General features: G+C 53.8%; 2 protein-coding genes across 4 annotated transcripts in view; both read right to left on the bottom strand.

Annotated features, from left to right (window-relative positions):
• POLE (DNA polymerase epsilon, catalytic subunit) overlaps nt 1–5679 on the bottom strand; it is a 29757-nt gene extending 24078 nt beyond the window's left edge. Inside the window, exons 1-11 of the mRNA XM_069795475.1 lie at nt 5437–5679; nt 5220–5300; nt 5098–5142; nt 4856–4948; nt 4112–4266; nt 3140–3281; nt 2731–2811; nt 2367–2474; nt 1826–1936; nt 1475–1560; nt 778–897 (exon numbers count right to left, since the gene is read on the bottom strand). Of these exons, the coding sequence (XP_069651576.1) occupies nt 778–897; nt 1475–1560; nt 1826–1936; nt 2367–2474; nt 2731–2811; nt 3140–3281; nt 4112–4266; nt 4856–4948; nt 5098–5142; nt 5220–5300; nt 5437–5679 (1265 nt within the window). The remainder of the gene's footprint in view (nt 1–777; nt 898–1474; nt 1561–1825; nt 1937–2366; nt 2475–2730; nt 2812–3139; nt 3282–4111; nt 4267–4855; nt 4949–5097; nt 5143–5219; nt 5301–5436) is intronic.
• Nucleotides 5680–6864: 1185 nt separating this feature from the next.
• Nucleotides 6865–18589, bottom strand: LOC104318980 (caspase recruitment domain-containing protein 8). 3 transcript variants are annotated; one of them, XM_069795472.1, is made up of 10 exons: nt 18340–18589; nt 17862–17927; nt 16914–16972; nt 16610–16830; nt 15357–15557; nt 14050–14309; nt 13319–13444; nt 11089–11233; nt 10228–10269; nt 6865–8584 (listed from the first exon to the last, which is right to left on the bottom strand). In XM_069795472.1, exons 1-10 carry the CDS (start codon nt 18391–18393, stop codon nt 8322–8324), a joined length of 1437 nt encoding a protein of 478 aa, XP_069651573.1. In that variant the 5' UTR covers nt 18394–18589; the 3' UTR covers nt 6865–8321. The 3 variants fall into 3 exon arrangements, with proteins under 3 accessions (XP_069651573.1, XP_069651574.1, XP_069651575.1); XM_069795473.1 differs by lacking the exon at nt 13319–13444; XM_069795474.1 differs by lacking the exon at nt 15357–15557.
• Nucleotides 18590–20147: the final 1558 nt, after the last annotated feature.

Raw genomic sequence — 20147 nt, 5'->3', positions numbered from 1 at the left:
GTGCAGAGAAACCAGCCCTGCCCTTCAAAAAGAGGCTCAGACTTGCAAACGGGACCTTGACTGCAAAGGGGACCTCTCACGAGGACAGCCAAGAGCCAAGCATCCAAGTGCCATGAAGTAAGAGGCTGCCCAGCTTTAGATATCCTGCATCTCTAGCAATGCACTTAAATCCCAATGTGGACAAACCCCAGTATCCATACCACCACCACTACTCAGAACTACCACCTTCCAACTCCCTCAGTGGCTTTAAGATAAACATTTAACCACTGGAGGAGACACCACTAGGACTGCAAGGACAGCCAGCCACTGTCCAAAGTCCAGATGCTGCTCCAGTGGAAGAAACCCACATAAAAACCCCAACTTGGCTCTCTCTCCCATGCATGCACAATGCGTCCTTTCCTCTTCTGGCTGTGCCAGGAGGCTGTTGAGTTAGGATACAGTCCCTTCCCCATTCCAATAGCTTGATCTTATCCCACTTTCTCTGCTCCCCCAAATCAGACCTCAAACACCCAAGGACAGCCACCAACAGGCTGCAGGGAGAGAGACGGCCCTGATAGTCCTTCACGGGGAAGGCTTGGCAGCTTCTGCAGTATGCAGAGTGCCAAGAGGAAGCAGCACAGTCAGAGAAATGGACTATTACGCCAGCCTAGGGAGGTGCGACAGATGAAAGCTTCCAACAGACAGAAGGAGGACAGTATTCAAATACAACTGTAGGTATTTTATATAAATTCAAGTGATAAAGATGCAGTTATACGGTAGAGGGGCAGCAGTTGGTACCTTAGACAGTCCATGTGGATGCACTGGGATGCTTTGTACTCTCCCTGGCTGTCTTTCTGAAACCCAATTTCCTGATACATATTAATTCCATGAGCTGCTGCTCTTGCTTCCACAAAGGGCCTGGGGAAAGAGGCAACATGAAGAGAAGGAACAGAACAGCCATTTCCCTTCATTTCCAACACTGGTTTCACAAACACTTTGTTACAAACTACCTAAAGAATTTTTCTTGCGATTTATCTGATATCTGGCCATAGGAAAAACTTCCTGCAGGACAGAACTGCAGCATGACCCTAGAGGCAAAGCTGCTTGCTTGCATCCTGCAGCAGGAGGTGGAAGCATGTGGTCCCCCTCCCCTTGCTTCCTGAAGGCTTGCCTGCACCCCTCTCCCTAATACCCTCCAGGTCTCTTTTGACCCTCTCCCTGCTCTCCCAAGACAGGGCTCATCCATACACCAATATCGCCACATTGACAAGGGTTTAAAAGCAGGTCAGCCAAGCGGATGGGACTCTACAAAAGCTCATACTTCCAAGCCAATGACCACAGCATTTGGTGAGGTGCTCAAACTGGCCAGACAGTTGGCATGGATCACACACCAGCACCACTATATCAGCTATGGAAGGACGTCAAGGCTGGTACCTGACCCTGCCCCACAGCTCAGGTGACACCTTGCCAGCTTAGTTTTCATTCCTGATCTTACCAGTCAAAGAAATCTCCATTGTACGTGACAATGATAGTGGGTTTTGTCTCCTGGACATGTTCAAACCACCTCTGGATTAAATGAGCCTAGGATGAAGCAGAAGAATAGGAAAGATACATATATAAAGTAAATTCATCTCCTCCATGGAGAGGTGGTGGATACCACACAGTTTATTCCACCCTTCCCATCTTCTCCCCACCCAGCCCAAACCTGACCTCTCTTACCCTTATTACCAAGAAACATTACCATGACCAGTCCTGCCAGACACACCGCGTTCCCCAGCAAGGCAGCCTACCAAGCCATTAGCTCTCTTTGGCCAGGTAAAAAGTCTGCTGGGCAGAACTGACTTACTTCATCTGGTTCATTAAAGACACAAAACGGACCCTCATACTCCGGCTTGGGAGTAAACTCAAAGTCTTCAATATCCTCAGAGACGATCTCCCTGTTTGTGATCAGGTAGCCCTACGGAGGTGACAAGAAGGCAGTTAGGAGAACTTGGCTTGCAGGCAACCCAAAAATGCTGTCCAAATGATGGGACATTTTCCTTTTGAAAGCCAGAGCTTCTGTCAAGGGGGAACAACTGTTTGGGAGTCATCTGCTGAACCATCGCTGGCCATCAGCTAAGGAGGCCATGGGGAGACAACATGGGACAGCAGAGTTGTCCCTGTGCTCTCCAGGTTACTACTGCTCCCTCAGACAAGGGCCAGCAACCTGAGCTGGGTACCACAAAACTAAAAATACATCATTCAGACTTTAATTTCATTTCCACAGCCATACACCAAGCAGCCAGCAGCAAGGCAAGCCTGGAGCGAGCTGGGTTGGAGGCGAAATGCTGGCCTGCTCCCCGGCTTCACTGCTGGAGCATGGAGGAAACTACTCTGCTGTCCCTTACCTGCCCATCAATCATGTAGGAGATCATCATGATCTGGTCTGTCTCTGCATCAGGAAACTTCAAAGGGAGTTTGGTAGTTTCAATATCAAAGGCGAGAACAACAGGATCCTGAGCAGAACCAAATCCATTAGAAAATATTCTAAAGCTGACTTGAAGTTAAAGAACGGTTCCCATTAAGCCCAGTGCTAGCCCAGCAAGTGAACCAGATCCTCCTCAGTAATCATTTTACAGCTTTATCAACCCCAAAATCACTATCCAAACCCAGAAACAGCCTTCCCCCTGCGCACCATGGTGTGACACCAGCAGAGCATCACTCACCAGCCATGCACCTGGACAGGCTGACGCCTGCCTGACCAATGCTCACCGGTCGCTCCACGAGGTCGTCTCGGCGGGTGATTTCAGGGGGGTAGGTGCTGCCCCGGTATCGCACGTTGTACCAGTGAGCCTGTTGAGAGAGGAGGGTGGGCAGTGCTTTACTGCAGGGCCAGCTCTTTGCACCACTTCTGTTTGGCTGCTGGGGACACAGCTGTGCAAATTAAATGCAGCCCAGAAGAAAGGTTCAAGCTGTGGCTGTGCATCAATCATCTAACTTTTCTGCACATCATTAGCTAAGGAGAAGGCCCAGCAGCACAGGACTAAGCTTTACACATGAACTCATTGCCACTGACAGCTTTGCAAAGGTCCTGGAGAGAAAACATATCCGCCCTGCCTGCACTTTAGGAGTACAGCAGCAGGAAAGCGAAGCTCTTCCAGCTTCCCTATTCCTTACTCACCACATGGATCTTCAGGTCAATAGAGAGGCGAATGTGGTAGGGTACATCGTACTCCCGCATATCCACAATGTTGTCCATCTGGTTGGCAATCTTTCTGGAGGCTCCTTCCTCATCCGTGCTCAGGCTGCCTCCGCTCAGAGCACTGCAAGAAGCAGAGTGAAGCAGCCACTTTACCTGAGTGCACGTCTCCACAGGCTCGGCTGCGAGGGACAGCCACGCGGCACTGGTGACACCCAGCAGCAGGAGTCAGTGACAGGAGAGGAGAGAACGGGAAATGCTTCCCCACCATGCAATCACCTCTGCTCGCAGAGCCATCCCCGGGACAGACAGCACACGCAGCCCCATCACTCCCATCTAAATTCAACTTTTCTCACGTTTGTGAGCTGTGTCTGCTCAGAGGTACAGGCAGGCAAAACCCACACTTGCCTGTATAATGAACAGTTCTTATGGCATTGGATTTATAAGTATGGTAACGAGACTAAGCGTAATGAGGCAACCTGGGAAGCGCTTTGAACAGGGACAGTATGCCTTCCAGGCGAGCAGGGAGTGCTCGACTCACTTGATTCTTCTTCCTCGAGTTTCAGCTGAAATCAGACTTCAGGGCCAGGAAACCAAAGAGGGGGGCAAATTTTTCATGTGTATATTTTGGTTGACTTTAAAAACAAAGTTTCTTATTTTTTTTTCTGTCTGCAACTGTGTTTCCAATCTTGTAAACAAGTGCCTGGCTTTTTATTCAGATAGAAAATATTTGTTGAGGTAGGACCACAGCACATCATATGCCAGAGGCTCTGGAGCCTCTTGATGTGCAGCACTGAGCTGAAAGAAGCACCTTGGAAGATGGGTGGCAGAGGAGCATAGCTGGGGTCAGACCCCAGGCAGGACAACACTTCTCTGAGAACAGCTAAGAAATAATCAAGGGAGCTTAATTATTAACATGAGGGACCGACCAGCCACCCTAAGGAGAGCTCCCACCTCGATAGCATGGCCGTGTAGACATCGCTCGCCTGGTCTCGCTCTCTATTTTTCCTCACAGCAGGAGAGATCTCCTTCCGCACCTTCACCAAGTCATCCACTGTGTTGAAGGACAGTTTGATGTAGTTCCTCTTGAGGCCCACCAAGTGGTTTGGCTGCAAAGCAGCAAGACAATGCCAGCTCAGGGGGATGTGTACTGAGGGACGGCCACCATAAGAGAGGGTGGGGAAGGCAGACTAGACTGACGCATGTGAAAGAATTGGCCAAAAAAGAGGTGCCAATGGGTGGGAGAGTCAAGCACCAAGAAGAGTCTCTGGTGGGCACGTCAGGGAAGAGCACACGAGCTGCACAGCAAGGGCTCAGCCAGCCCTGCTGCCCATGCAGGCAGGACCACAAGCAGGATTCACCCAGGGAAGAGGAGGAAGAGCAGGTCAAGCATGAGCAGCATCCCCCTCCCCCAGTACCCTCTCCTCCTCCAATCATACTTTAATTCCTGCAATTAAACATCTCGAACGCGCTGTGACACAGCTGATGTGCTCAAGGAGAGGAATGTAATCTCTACCGATAAGCAAGTAGTCATAACTAACCTGTTTCTGATAGACACCACAAACAGCACTAGGAGACTGAAGTCAAGCGCACTGTTTCCCTTCACTACTCACTAGTCCCTTCCTATTTCACTAGAGCTGTGCAAGGTCCAAAAAAAAACCCGCTACTCAAGAGCACAGAGGGCAGAGGAATACAGACCAGGTCCAAGTCTTCTTTGGGGACAGTTTCCAGCTTTGCAATCTTCCCTTGGAACTTCTTGGAAAGGAAGGAGGACACTTCTCGCTCGCAGCCCTGCCGGGAGACCCCGGGGCTGAGCAGCGTGCTTCTGTGCCTTGGGAGAAGACCGTCCCAAAGCAGGATGCCCGGGAGGTCTCGAGCTCCCCAGGGACCTGCTGTCCCCTTCCCTGGGGACCTCGGCCCCCCCAGGGTCCCCTCCTCACCTTCTGGGTGGCGATGTAGAAGTAGGGCTTGTACGGTAGGGCCACCTAGGAGAGAGCAGCGGGGTGACGCGGCGGGTCCCCCTGTGGGACCCTGCGCCCCACCCGGACCCCCGGGGACCCACCTTGAAGCGGCTCCCGTCCTCCTGGATGAAGTAGTAGTCCACTGCGCTCACTGACCGCCGGTCCTCGTCCAGCACCTCCGTCTGCCCACGGGCACCACGGACTCAGCGGGGTCCCCCCGTGAGACCTCCCGGGGCCTCTCCATGGGACCCCCTCCCCCACGCCGGGACCCTACCGGCGGCCTCCCCGTGGGACCACCCGTGCCCCACCGGTCCGTACCGGGTGCATGTTGATGAGCCAGCCCGTCCGCTCGCCGGGCTCCGCTGGCCGCTCGAATCCGAACAGCGCGTCCAGCCGGTCCGTCCGCTGCGACCGCTCCAGGCGCTTGAGAGCGGACAGCGCGGGGCCATCGTCCCTGCCAGACGCCTCGCCCTCAGCCCCCGCCGCCGGCTCCCGGGGCCCGCCCGCCCGCCGGCCCCACCGCGCTCCCTCGGCGTCCTCCCCGCCGCCCCGCAGCACCATCCCGGCCCGGCCCGGCGCGCCGCCGCGGAAAAAATTTCCCGCGCTGTACCCGGTTCCCGCGAGAGCCACGGGCCCCACTCCGCCCCGCGGCGAGAGCACCAATCAGAGAGCGGCCCCGCCTCCCCCGCGGGCACCTCCCACCAATCCCGGGTTAGAGCGCCCCGCCCCTCCCCCGCCCCGCCCCCTTCCCGCCAAGCACTGCCCGTCCAGCCGCGGCCGCCGAGATCGGTCCGGGCGGGAGGACTGTGTTCGGCTGCCGGGGACCGGTGGTGGCTGCAGCCCCGGTGCCCGCTCCTGCCCGCAAACGCGAACGCCCCTGGGCCGGCTGAGGCACGACCGAGGATTTCTCGACCCCAGCCCGAGCGGTGGACGAGCAGTGCAGCGCACCGTGGGTGCGCGCAAAGAGAGAGAACGGCGTCTGCCGCCTTCGGCACCCCCCGCCGGGATCCCCCCCGCCGGGGTCCCTGCCCGGGCTGGGGAATTTCTCCTTTGTGGATTCAACCGGCAGCGAAGCTGAGCGCGTGTCCCAGAGATGCACGCGTGGACACGCAGACACGGGACACAGGGACGGCCGCAGGCAGGGCGCTGCCGTCATCAGCACCCACGCGCGGGACCCACATCACACACACCAACCCCGTCCCCTCCTCTGCTGTGGCAGAGGCGGGAGGTCACAAGTGCGGGCACACGCACTTCACAAATGCACGCACGTTCGTGGGTCCCCCGAGCACCGGCGTGGCCCCTCTGTCCCCCTGGCACCCCTGCCTGCACCCCAGGCTCAGACTCACCCCAGGGGTCCTTGACTCACCAGCTGGTCCAGCTTGAATTTTGCTGGTGAATGCACAGGCACACCCATGCACACACCCGGTTTGGGGGGGATACTCTTGCCCCCCCCCTCCCCAGACACACAGGCTGTGACACATGCTCCAGCTGCACGGAGCCCCTTATTCGCCTCACACTGGTCGCCCCCAGTAGCTACTTTTGGGGACACCCGTGGCTGGAGATTAAAGACCCCCCACCCACTCCAGTAACTGCACTGGGACCCCACTCCCTCCAGTAACTGCACTGGGACCCCACTCACCCCAGCAGGTGACACCAAAGCCCCTGATGCACACACAGGTCTCACCAATAGCTGACACTTGGTCCTTGCAGCACACACACGGGATAGAGTGACATGATGCAGAGAAATAGTTAAGAAAACATTTAATAAGAAAAAATAAAAAGATGGGACAAACTGTGGTGACCAGGCACAGGGCGCAGCCAAACCAGCCCCAGTTTGTACCTCAGTGGCCCCTTTTATAACCCTTTCTGCCTCCCCTCACTTTGTTCCTCCTGGTTCCCCTTCCCATCCCCACAGGTCCATTCCCCCCCACCCACAGCCCGTGTTGGGGTCCCCCTCCTTTGCACACTCAGCACTTGCAAAGCCCAGGCAGATCCTCCTGGAAGGACCAGCCCCAGTGTGGTTTCTGGATAGCCCAAGACTTAGTGTGAGTGGTGATCACTGGTCCCCTTTGCTGCCTCCCTTGTCATCTGGCAGTCAGGTCTGCATCCCTGCATGGTCTTGTTCCCATCTTCCTCCTTTTTGTATTATCCCTGGTTGCTTTGAAGGTCCTCGACCCTTAACGGAGCAGAGACACACTCTTATAGCAGGTTTCAGCAGCGATGTGCTCTCCAGGTGTTCAAGAGAAGGAATAAATATAAAGCAATACTTAAGGCAGCAGTCTCATTTCCACCCTACAAGGCCACAGAGAAGTTGCTGTCTCCACTTAGGCAAGTCTGAATTTCACCTGAGCTGGATCCAAAAAATCTCTTCTGGACACCCGAGCAGACTGCTCCTGCCCTGACTGGTGTGTTCAACAGCAGGAAGATGCCATCAGTAAAGGCAACCACATGATCCAGAAAGGAGCGGACTTTATGTAATTTTACATATGTAAAAATGTAATTTCAAAATAATCTGCCAGCTTTCTTTTGAACATAAAGCAGCTGCTATTCAGTCAGACTTTTCTTGAAGATGCACGAACCCGTATCTCTTATCTTTGCTATTTTTTGTGGCTTCTTTCAGAGGGGCTCCTTCACCCAGCTGCTGCTGGGGTCAGGATGGTCATTTGCTCCTTCAGTGAATTTTGGTCATTTGGGTAAACTAGGCTGGAGGGAAACAAGGAGAAGGTTTGATGTTGATATGGGTTCACATCAACATCTATAGTTTGCTGCGGCTTGCGCATGAGAACAAGCCTTTGCAGACAGCTCTGCATGGTAAAGCAGCTCCCCTCTTCCAGCTGCAAGAGGTGCCCATGGACACTGAGGATGAGGAGGCTGAGCTGGAGGTACCTCTTGTGATGGGAGCTCCTCTGCCAGCAGCTGCAGAGGCCCTGTCTCAGGGAGGCAGACAGGTCCAAGGTATTGGCACTGGATTGGGAACCAACGTCTCATTCCATCAGCTTCTCACCAGTGGCTGACATGACACTGGTTGTCCACTGCTGCCAACCGAGTCAGCCAAGTGAGGTAGGCCTGAGACTGGGTGGTTCAGAAGGCTTATTGCTGCTTTGCACCATGGATTTTGCATTGGAAGGTTGGGATTCAGGTGCTGGTAAACCCAACTGCCTTTCTGTTGCTCCTGTAAGCTAAGCAATTTTAGCAAAAGCAGTCTAGCTGGACTTGTCCAGGTCTGCGATGAGGTATGGGTCTTTCATCTGGAGGATCTGGTAGAGCTGTTCCTGGGCCTCCAGCCCTTTCTTCTCAACTAGCTCCAGCAAAACTTTGTTCTTCCTTTGACTCGTAACTTGACTTTGCACCTCCTCTTCTTCATCGCTGTTGATGACGTTTGCATCCCGTAAGTGTAGCAGAATGCTTGGGAGCTGCCTCATCCTGACACAAAGCTTGGTCTTGTGCTTCTTCAGGAAGGCTGTGCCTAGCAGACACCAAGCCCATGTTACTGTGCTGCACGCAGCCCGGCAGCCGCTAGTGAGTGCCACACTGCAGTATGTGGCATCCTAAGCCAGCGGACACCATGGCTATGCACCCTGTCCCACAGCCACGTGTCTCTATCCCTCCACCAAAAAGGATGGGCACCTGCTGTGCCAGCAGTGGGAGCACTGGAGGCAGGGAAGGGAAGGGGACGGGAACATGAAGTCAGAGCTGGGGAAGGTGAGGTCGGTGGCAGCCCCCATCAGCTGCTGGCAGCTGTCCCCTCTGGGATCCCTACTGTGTCTGGGCATGAAGTTACCATCCTGCCCCTCGCCCTGCAAGGTGAGGAGCTCCTAACTCGGAGCACAGGTCTCTCAAAGCTCTGGAATCTTACAGGATTGCAAGCGGTTTGTAAAGAAACAGAGCCTGGAAAGGCAGCCGACGCCAGTGGGGTGCTGAGCAAGCCCTGGGTCAGTGCAGTGGCCAGCACTGCCTGGCTTCTCCTCCCAAGCCTCCACCCAGTCCTCCTAGGCGAGGCTGAAGTGGGCACCCAGATGGACATCTCCTTCTAGAATCACAGGATGGTTTGGGTTGTAAGGGACCTTTAAAGACCACCTAGTCCAACCCCCCTGCCATGGGCAGGGACATCTTTCACTAGACCAGGTTGCTCAAAGCCCCATCCAGCCTGGCCTTGAACAGTTCCTATGAGGAGGCATCCACAGCTTCTCTGGGCAACCTGTTCCAATGGCTCACCACCCTCAGCGTAAAAAATGTCTTCCTTATATCCAATCTCAACCTGCCCTCTTTCAGCTTAAAACCATTGCCCCTTGTCCTGTTCTTGCTCTCATCTGCCACCCTGCTTTCCTGGTGCTCTCAGGCAGGTTGTAGGCCAGTGTGGTGACTCCACATGCATGGCAAGGAAAAAGAATAATGCTGAAATGTCCAAATTTGTGTCTGTCTGAGCCAGGCCTATCTGCCTCAACCTGTGGCTTAGCTGCCTGGGTGTCCTCTTGGATCTGGCCTTTCATTAGTAAGATGAGATGTAAGAGGTAATGAAGTATTGCAGCCCTGGAGAAATTAGGCTGGGCAAAAAACTGCAAAACTGCTGGGCAGCACGTTGTTGTTACTGTATTTGAAGCAAAGCCGCTTGGTCAGAAAGTCCTGGAGCTGCTGTAAAGGTGGCCCTGCCATCCCTTCTGCCAATGACTGGTTGCAAGCTCCTTCCCAGAGGCCTCACTCCCGTGAAAAATGCTCCCATTTGGCACAGGGGCCGTCAGCCCCTGAGCTGGCTGTATGGGATGCAGCAGCTGTACCACTTACTAGAAGTCCAATGAAATATTATTTATGGACTGTGAACTGTACTAGCTGCAGCTCATTCTCTGTGACAACAGCATGTCTGCCCCCAAAGAAGGCAAACCAGTTTGGAGGGTCACCTGCGCTATCCCACTTTACCCACCAGCATGGCACAGAGCCTGCTGCCAGCAAGGTGGGAATAAAAGTTTGAGGTTGCACCTTTCAAGGCTTTTTGTCTAGAAAGTATCATAAAGATGGGAAAAGAGGCTGATATCTGCTTTATACCAGAGGATGGTGAGCTCCAAAGAAATAGATTCAGACTCTATAAATGCAGCTCTGAAACACTGTACTGACCTGACAAGGTCTTGGAGACACAGGCAGGAAGATTAATATCACCTGAAAGAGAAAGGAGAGAGATCACTGAAATGATGGTGCCTCGTCTTCCACACCACCTTCCTGAGGTGCCTAATCCTCCATGAAGCCGTTAGCCATTCCTCCTACTGTTCCTGCCCATCTGTGGAGAACTCAATAAAAGGCACTGGGCTCTGCGTGTTTGTAGGTGTTACTTTTAGGGGGTGCTGGATTAGACTAACAGAGAAGGGGTCTCAAGGCATGCTGAGCAGTACCATACCCTGCGCCTGTGACATGCTGCTGCCCGCAGCTCCTCTGCCAAGCTTTCCCACAGAGGACCCCACAGGTGGGTGTTGCTACATGAAGTTAATGGCATGTGCAGTGGCTGCTGAGCCGACCCAGCAGCAGCTGGGCAGAGAGGTGTGGAGATTAGCAACCTGCTGGTCTGGAGCCGGGTGCACGTAAAATGTTGATTTTCACTAAAATTCTCCTTACCTCCTCTGCATTGCACAGTGGTTGCACTAGTTTGTCCATGGGTGTTCATTACATTAATGGACTTTTAAAAACAAGTCAGATTTCTATGCATACAGTAGCCAAGAGAACAGAGACACTGATAGTACCATCATGCTCTCTTAAACCCCAGCATCTGAAATTCCACATTAAATCTGAAGCTCTGGTCTACTCACATTGGGGTGTCCTTTCAGGTCCCTATTCTTCAGTGGCCAATTGCTGCATGCACAGGGTTTGCTTTCCCTGCAGGATGCGTGGACAAGTGTGACCACAAAATGCGTGAAGTCTGCTTGAGCGGTGCACCTCTGCTTTTGCTAAGGCAAATGAGTCCCTAGATAGACCTGCTGTTCCTACCTGATCTCAGTGATGCCCTCCAGACCACGGAGTCATCGCGTGTATCTATCATAGAGAACCTAATTTCCTCTGCCATCTTCCTGATGTAGATCTCGACAAAGAGCTGCTCTTCCCTTGGACTCTTGTAGCAAAATGGCAAGCGTGCCTGTAAAGGTAAGAAGCAAGTTGAGTCTCTCTCACCATGGGGAGCTGCAGTGAATTCGCATTCATGATGCTTTGTTTCCTGGCCATACCAGCAAGAGGAAAGACAAGGGAAGATGCACATGTCAAGGCTCTGCTATGCTGCCAATATCACACATTTGGGATGGAAAGGACCTCTGGAGTCTCTTATCTGACCTACCTCTCAAAGATAGACCAATGTCAAGTCTAGATCTGCTCAGCTGGGGCTTTGTCTAGCTGAAGTACTGAAAACCTCAAAGAGCAGAGAATCACCACCTTCTAACCTTCCCTGATGGCTGCATCTCCACCAAGTGATAAAATTTTTCCTAACTTTTGGCCTGAACTTCCCACGTTGCAACTTATGGCTTTTACCACTTTTACCTGACACTGCTGAGAGCTTGGCTCTGTCATCTCTACAACTGCTCTCCAAGGCAGACTGCCCAGTTACTACCTGGTCATTCCAGGAAGTGGGAAAACAAAACCCTACCTCGTGATTCAGTTTATGACTGTCTCTCAAACAAGCTGAAGGCCCCAGCTGTTTGGGGCAGCGCTTAGCTCTGTAGCAGGATTGTAGCTGCAAGAGGGAATGATGAATAACCTGGAGGGGAGGGATGACATTCAGAGGAAGCTGGAAAGGCTGGAAAACTTAGCTGGCAGGAGGCTCATGCAATTTGGCAAAGGGAAATGTAGAGTCCTGCATTTGGGATGGAATAGCCTCACACCAGAGAAGAGCCTGGGCGCTGGGTGGATGCAGAAAGCAGCTTTGCAGGGAAGGACTCAGGAGTCCTGGTGGGCATGAAGTTGAACAGGAGTCAGCAGTGTGCCCTGGCAGCAAAGGCTGGCTGCAACCAGGGCTGTATTAGCAAGACCACAGCCAGCACAGTGAGGTCAGGGATTCTTTCCCTCTGTTCAGCACTTGTGAGACCGCATTTGGGCACTGGGTTTGGGGCTTCCCAATACAAGAAAGACATGGACCACCTGGAGCAAGGCCAGCTCCAGGCTGGAGCGCATGATATGCAAGCAGAGGCAGAGGGAATTGAATTTGTTTGACATGGAGAAGAGAAAGTCACAGGGAGAACTAATCACTGTCTTTAACGATGTGAAGGGGGACTAAAGAAAAGAGAGAGCCAGCCTCCTGGAAGTGCATAGTGATGAGAAGAGAGGCAACAGGCACAGGCTGCAGCAAGGGAAGCTCCAATTAGATAATAGGGAAAAAAAATCACAATGAGGGTGTTACAACACTGGACTGGAGACCCAGGGAGGCTGTGGTATCTCCATCCTTGGAGATATTCAACCTTGACCAGACATGGCCTTGAGCACCTTGATCTAACTTTAAAATTCACATGCTTTGAGCAAGTGGTTGGACCATAGACCTCCTGAGGTCCCACCCAACCTAAGTTTTTCTGATTCCCTTTTCATAATTATGGTGCAGTGCACATCCATGAAAGGAGATTTTCATAACCAGGGATGAACGTGCCATTGGACTGTCATCAGCTGCTCTCAGGATGTCACAAACACCTGTATAAAACAAGTAACCACAAGGACTAAATGGCCAAATCTTCCTAGATTTTCCCAGCCATTCCAATCTGATTGCCACAGGGCATGGTGCTCAAAAATCAGAAATCCTCAAATGGAGTTTCAATAGAGAAAGAAGTCATGTCACATCATGGCATAGAGAGAAAGTCTTTCTCCAGTCCTGCTTCTGGGCTGAAGGAAACTCACTGCAGAGGAGATGAAGATGAAGGACTTGGGACCACACCTGAGTCAACACCTCTGAAATTCCTTCTTGATATGCAGCTATGGTAAGTCGAGCAAGTCTCACATTATGACTTCTGCCATAAGGAAAAACAAACGCAGTCCCTCTGGGGCTTTGAGGTGTGCTCTGTGCTCTTTCTGGGGATGTGTATCATGAAATACCTTTGCCACTTGTAACTAGTACAGCTCCCTGCACCTCTGCCTCTGGGAGCTAGTAAGGTAGATTCTGGTAGCAGAATATGGCTGAAGACAGAGACTTCTTGTACTTTCTATTTCACTGCAAAAAAAAAAAAGAAAAGGGAGCAATCCCACTTACTTCAGGCATTATCACCACGGAATTTGTACTGGTCACCTGGTAAATGCAGCCAAAGAACAGAGGGCTGAACGGAGAAGGCTTGGGAATAAGCTTTGAATTCCAATTCATTTCTTGTTTTTCAACGGCCTGTAAACATCAAGCATTGCTTTTGAGACAGGAAAAAAAAAAAGAGCTGTGAACTGGAGGTAGCCCTCGGAAAGTCAAGAAGAGAAGAGACCGACCTAGTCAGAACAGACCGCTGAGTGTGTATTACAGGCAGTGCTGTGCTTCAGGGGCCAGGCAGCTCCCACTCAGTGCACGCAAGAACCTACCATGTGCAGGCAGGAACATGGGCAGAGTTATGCACTGTCACTCTGTGAAAGAGAGTAAGGGCTTGCACACAACAGGAGAACAGTCAGTATGCAGCCAGCTATTGCTGTGGCTGGCAGTGGCCAGTAAGTCCTGCATCTGCTCCTTGTTGCAGAGCATCCTGTGCCATGGCTTTGCTCATGCTCAGACATGCTGTCCCAGCTGAAAGCACGGAGAGCAATTCCTGGAGGCATCTGTGAACCAGGGGAGTGGGGCAAGGATGCTGTCCTGCGTTGGGAGATGGGGGCACAGGACTGTCTGTGAATCAGAGGCTGGTGGCAAAAAAAATGGGAGGCATCCTAGCTTATCAAATCCAGCCCCTGCTACTGCAGCCAGCCCAGATGTCATCCTTTTTTAACACAGTCAAGTTCCCTCCATCTTACCTGCTTCACAGACTTGTCATCTGGGATCAGGTAGAGGTGAAGAGTTGTATTTGCAGCACTGAGCTGCTGGAAGATTAGCACCGAGGAGTGCATAGGGAATGAATTTAAGGTTGAACGTAACCTCCTCCAAAGCACCCCAAGCAGTGAGAAGCTGGGATTCTCCAGGACAGCAGAGAAAGCGATCAGTCTGGTCGGTCTCTCCAGGATCATCGTCCCAGATTTAAAATGGGCGATGGAGAACAGGCTGGTATTTACATCTTCTGCAAGAGTCAGCAAAGGCAACAAGGTTCTGTTTAGTCATTCTGGCACCCTCTCGGGCTGGCTTCTTCTCTTTAAGTCTTTAGCAGCAGAAAGGACACATGCACCCACACTTGATGACATGCTCTGCTTTAGGTCCCATGTGTGCCCTGGGCTTTTGGGGTTTAGCAGGGAGTTGCAGGCCTTTGGCAGTCTTCCTGCAGGCTCAGAAAACTGCAAATCTGAAGGTGGCAGCTTGGGACCATGAAAATTGTCAGACTGCATCCGTGCAGCATCCTGTGTACAAGTGCTACACCACCATGTACCGGGTTGGCAGACGGTCGCTTTGATCACCAGAACAGCCTAAACATCCCGAGATGACATCCCTAGGGATGACTGGGTCAGGGAGCTCTGCTGATGCCTAGTCACCTGGAATATCTCTGGAGCATGCTTTGCTATTAACCTGACAGATTAATACAATTACAGCTTTTTGCTTAGCACAGCTATGTCAGTGAAGAGTGCATAGAGCCGCTTTTCGGCCAGCATGGCTGTGCTTGCCAGGCTCTGGGCAGGAGATGGAGCCATGCAACAAGAAACTCCTTTTGCGGCATGCTCTGTTTCAGAAGAGGACTTGGCTTTGCCAGGAAAAGTCCCTCAGCCAGCACACCCAGTGCCTGTGTCAGGGCCCCCCAGCACAGGGACTGGGACTCCTCTGCATGCTCTGCAGCCCAGCCACGGGTGCTGATGCTCCTTCTCTGCTCTTATGGGTTTGTGTGGTGGGGTTTTTTGGTAGCAGGGGAGGGGGCTACAGGGGTGGCTCCTGTGAGAAGCTGCTAGAAGCTTCCCCAGCTCCAAGTCGGACCTGCCACTGGCCAAGGCAGAGCCCATCAATGACAGTGGTAACACCTGTGGGAGAACAGATTTAAGAAGGGGAACCTGCAGTGAGTAGTGGGATTGGCATATGAGAGGACCTTCTCTGTGGATACGGAGTTGCCCTCATAGCCTGTGGTGAGGAGGCAGGTTGTTCCCCCCGCCAGCCCGTGGAGGGGAGTGGGGAAGCAGATGCTCACCTGAAGTCCAGGGAGGAACCCACGCTGGAGCAGTCTGATGCCCCCAAAGACGGCTGTGACACCATGCTAAAGCCCGCACCAGACCAGGTACATGCCCCCGAAGATGCCTGTCACTCCCTTGGAAAGCCTGCACTGGAGCAGCTGGTCCCTGAAGGACTGGACCTTGTAGAAAGGACTCATGGTGGAGCAGTTCATGAAAAGCTGCAGCCCGTGGGAAAGACTCACGTTAGAGAAGTTCATGGAGGACTGTCTCCCGTGGGTTGGACCCCAAGGTGAAGCAAGGGAAGAGCGACGAGTCCTCCCCCTGAGGAGGACGAAGCGGCAGAGACAAGGTGTGATGAACTGACCCCAACCCCCATTCCCTGTCCCCTTGTGCTGTAGCAGGGAGGAGGGGGAGAAATTGGGAGTGGAGTTGAGCTGGGAAGGAAGGAAAGGTGGGGGGAAGGTGTTTTAAGATTTGGTTTTACTTCTCATTATCCTTGTTTTGACTTGATTTGTAGTAAATTAAATTGATTTTGTTTCTTGCCCAAGCTGAGCCTGTCTTTTGTCCATGACTGTAAGTGGGGACTGATCCCTCCCCGTCCATGGCCAGCAGGGTGGAGTGAGTGAGAGGCTTCGTGGTGCTTTGTTACTGGCTGGGTTTAAACCATGATATCTGCTCATTAATAGCAGCTCATTAAGAGTACTGCAGGGCAGAGGTCCCAGGTCCAAGCCTTGTGGCTCCTCATGTTGCCTGGGTGAAAATGGACAATTTCATTCCCCTTATTCTTCTGCCTGGACCAGTTCTGACCTACTGCATCCCACCCTGGGGTGGTCCAGCCTGTGGGTGGGCACAGCCAGCCGGCTCCTGTCCTGGTGGAGCAGAGCAGGGATGGCCATTGCCATACACAGCTGCCATAGATGCAAAGAACTGAGAAACTCTCTGGGGGAGCCCAGGGGCTGATCTGCAGCTGGGCTGGCATAGTGCCCAGGTATCATCATGGCACCTGGGAAGAGAGGGTGGGTGAGGAGGGGCTGGTGGTGTGGAGCAAGAGCTGGGGAGGGCATCACTGCAAAGCCTTGATAGAAAGCGAGAGAAGGATGAAGGATGCCAAAGCAAAGCAGAGGAATACAAGGGAGTACAGGGGACCTCAGAGGGAAGGGAGAATTTGGCCCTGTCTGGAGAGAGGTCTCCAAAGAGCTGGAGACATCCCCAGGGGGGACAGGCTGAGGGATGGTGGCTTGGGAGACCCAGGTCCCTGCAGCTGCTGTACCTGCCAGGCAGATGAAGTGGGGGAGATGCACTGACTGCACGACCCCAGGCTGCACCTCAATGTGGAAGAGGGGTCCAGCAGGTGACCATGTTTCCTGGTCAGCCTCGCTCAGGTGCCTGGTCCAGGTGGCATATCTGTAGGTGATGGTCACTGCCGACTTCACCTTGAAGCTGAGGCCTGTGATGGAGCACTGGAAGATGCCTGCACCAGGGAGGTGAGCTCTGCAGGTGGGAGGGATGACAGGCTCATGCCACCTGGGACAGGGCTTTTGGAAGGTGCTCCCGCTTCACCCGACAGCTCTTACCGGTACACGGTGCGGCACTTGAAGTCTTGGGTTATCTCCGGTGTCACTTCTGGAAGAACCTGCAACAAGAGCGTGGCCGGTTTGCCACTGGATGGGGTATTGCACACTGGCTGCTGCTTGCAGGAGGCGTGCTGGGATTTACAGTGAAGCACAATTCAGTTTGGCATGGGAGCTTGGAGCCTTGCAAGTAGCAGCAGTGGATCAGCAGCTGCTGCCTGGTGCCCAGAAAGGCATCACCCTCATCAGTGAAGAGACCAGAAAAATTGACTGGCAACAACCCTGTCCTGGGATCCGAAACAAGCACTGGCCATGTCTGAGGCTTAGTGACCCCTTCAATGCGGGTACCTGTAGGGGAGCCCAAGAGAAATCCTGTGTGCAGGCACAGCAAGGAGGACTGAACACTTAGCCCCACTTGGGTAGATGCCACCGGGGTGGGGAAGGCATCGGTTAGTCCATGCATCCCCCATGCATCAGTAGGAAAGATAAGGGGTGAACACACAGAGCAGCTCCTGGAGCTCCAAACTACATGTTTCATCCACTGATTTTTAGAATGTATTTTCCAGATAGGAAAGTTTCTGTTTCCTGAGAGAGAAAATATTCTTGGCTGCTGACTTTCTTGTAAGGCCTGGGCTGCTCCCGCTCTGCCATGGTGTATCAGCGGAGAGGACAGTGGCCACAGGCAGACAAAATGTTTAGCAGTGAGAATAAATTTGTGATGTGAGCAAGTGGAACTTGTCTTCCCATGTGCTTGAAAGCTGGGGCAGCGCGTGCTGAGTTAGTGTAGCAAAAGGGACTGGAGTCTTCTGGAGGATGAAGAACTGCTGCGAATAACAGGTTTTGAAGGCACACCCAGCCCCCGGGGTGAGAACCAGGGTCAGTCCCAGGCTCCCTGCTGTGCTATTTCCTTCAGGTGCGACAGTGCCCTGCCAGGACCAGCAAAGCCCTTACCTCCCTCACGCAGCGCCAGCATTTTCTCTGCAGTGGTGGGTCCAAGACCAGCCGGTGATAGCTCTCCTGCAGAGCAGAACATAGGAGAAAGCACTCACAAGCTGTATTTCTCCCCTACAGCTGCCCTTGCCTGCTGGAGGCAGGAGGAGAGGTCTTCTGAGAGCATGAGCAACACGCCCAGCATCAGGTGTAGTGCTGGCCCTGCTCCCCGCTCCTGCAGGGAGAAAAGAGGCTGGTGCAGGAGTCGTGCCCACCTGGCCTGCCGGCAGGGTGAGATCACTCTGCTGGGACCGAGGGCAGCACCCACTGGCCCCCACCACCCGGCGCGGTGCTGCAGTGGTGATGGGCAGCACCAGACCCCCCCATCCACAGGGCCTGCTGTGAGCCTGTGTGCTGCAGCTGTGCCTTCCTCCCCAGCCCTGTGGTGCTCCTCACTCAGGCACCCCAGCCTCAGGCATCGTGTCCTGCGAGACCTCACCTGTCCACTCCCTGAGGCCTCGCCTGTCAGAGATTTGTGAGGGTCTGCCACCATCTTCCTTATGTCTGGAACAAGAGGAACACACTGTCATTCTTGCCTCACGTTTGGGAGAAGAAGCCATCCTGGAGCAGCCTTCACCCAACCTTCCTGATCCCATTAGCTGCACCAGTCCCCTCATATACCACCGCGTGCTCCCACATCTACCGCAACTTCCACGTTCTCCTCCACGAGCTGTGGCAGGGACACGCTCACCACCATGCAGTGAGTTGAGGGCCTATGCTCATCACCATGCAGCTCCACCAGCCCCGCTGCACCAGGTTGTCAGTGAGGACCAGGGCATTACCTAAAGATTGGCGTTTGACAGGTTCACCGCCACCTCGCACTGCAACAGCAACACAAAGCAGAGGAGAGATCAGGAGCCAGGTTATGTCCGGAGGGTTATCCCATCCTCTGCCCATCCTCTCCCTCTTCTTCACGCTTTTGCTGTGAAACCTCTTCCTGCCAGTTTGTGCCCACTCGCACCAAGCTGCCGGGCACCAGGAATCCGACCCAGCTGCCTGTCCCAGAAGGGGCTGAGAACACGGTCCCAGCCTCCACTTCCCCATCCCTCCCTGCTGCCATGCAAAGAGCAGATTTCTTGCTCAGCTTCCAGGAGCAGAGTTCTTCCTCTCCCTCCTGCCTTCCTCCTGCATAGGTGCATCCCTGGGCCCTCACCTTCCTCCCACATTCCAGTGCAAGTGTGCTCTGGCAGGTCCCTGGTGCTCACACAGCCGCAGCCACCTTGTCCCTTCCCTCCTGCCTGCGGAGGCTCCTGCCTGTGGTCCTTGCCAGGGTCCTTCCTTAGGAGACACCCCAATCTGCACCCACTCCCCCTCTCCCACCTCCAGAAGGATCCTCACCCACCTCCTCCGGCCCACCCTGCACTTACGTCTTCGAAAATATGACAAACAGGACATGGGTGTGATTTCATAGTGTCGCAGGGTCAGGTTGTCCTCCATCTGTCTGCCGCCGTAGATCAGCCTTCCGCTTTCGCGGGTCAGGGAGGAGTCCTGTGCGCTCAGCTTGTCCATAACCTCCCCCACACTGTCATCCAGAGACACTGGCACTGCAAACGTTCTGCCAAACCAAGTCTCAATGAAGATGGAGAATTTGTCGGGGCTGTTGGCCGCAGGCTGCTGCTCCGCCATGGTCTCTCTTTCAGCCATGCCAGAAGATCCGAGGCTCCAGCTTCGTCACTTCCCAAGAAACCGAAAGTGCTGGGTGACGTCAGGGCTGATCTGCTGCCAAAGCATCTTTGTGCCTCAGCTGAGCGCTCCTCCTCCTGCCCACATCACCTGCCTGCACCCGGCTTTCTCCCCTGCCTGCACCCGGCCTTCTCCCCTGCCTGCGTGGCCTCCCGCTCTGGCTGCACAGGCTTTCTCCCCTGCCTGCACCAGGCTTTCTCCCCTGGGCTGTCCCATTCGCACAACTTCTCTCCCTTGCCACCTTCCCTTTCCCCTTCTCCCCCATCCAGCTCCTGTTCCAAGATTTCCTTCCTTGGGGAAGGCAGAGCAGGGCTGTGCAGGCAAGGGCAGAGCTTTTTTTCCGAGGGAACAGAGCAGCAGAGGCTTGGATCCAGCCTGGAAAGCAGGTCTAGGGGTGTCAGAGTGTCCCCCGCTGGGTTACAGGGGTCACCCCAGCGCCTGCCTTTCACCCAGTCCCCAGCATATCCCTGCCCTCCCTTCCCTGCCAGCCCTGCGTGTGCCCAGGTTGGGCAGGATGCAGCTCTGCCTGTCCCAGGCTGCATGGGGGACCTGCCTGTCCCCATT

This window comes from Haliaeetus albicilla, chromosome 10 (genome assembly GCF_947461875.1).
Source record: "Haliaeetus albicilla chromosome 10, bHalAlb1.1, whole genome shotgun sequence".
NCBI classification, from domain to species: Eukaryota; Metazoa; Chordata; class Aves; order Accipitriformes; family Accipitridae; genus Haliaeetus; species Haliaeetus albicilla.
Note: the sequence above shows the minus strand (reverse complement) of the source record. Positions and strands in the feature narration are given on the sequence as shown.

Excerpts from the sequence above, each read along its gene's own strand:
- LOC104318980 (XM_069795472.1), bottom strand. The coding sequence starts at position 18,393 with ATGGTGGCAGACCCTCACAAATCTCTGACAGGCGAGGCCTCAGGGAGT. Across the intron at positions 16,831-16,913 it reads AAGTGCCGCACCGTGTACCG|AGCTCACCTCCCTGGTGCAG; the intron begins GTAAGAGCTGTC and ends TCCCACCTGCAG. Across the intron at positions 8,585-10,227 it reads TGTCTCCAAGACCTTGTCAG|GCACAGCCTTCCTGAAGAAG; the intron begins GTCAGTACAGTG and ends GGTGTCTGCTAG.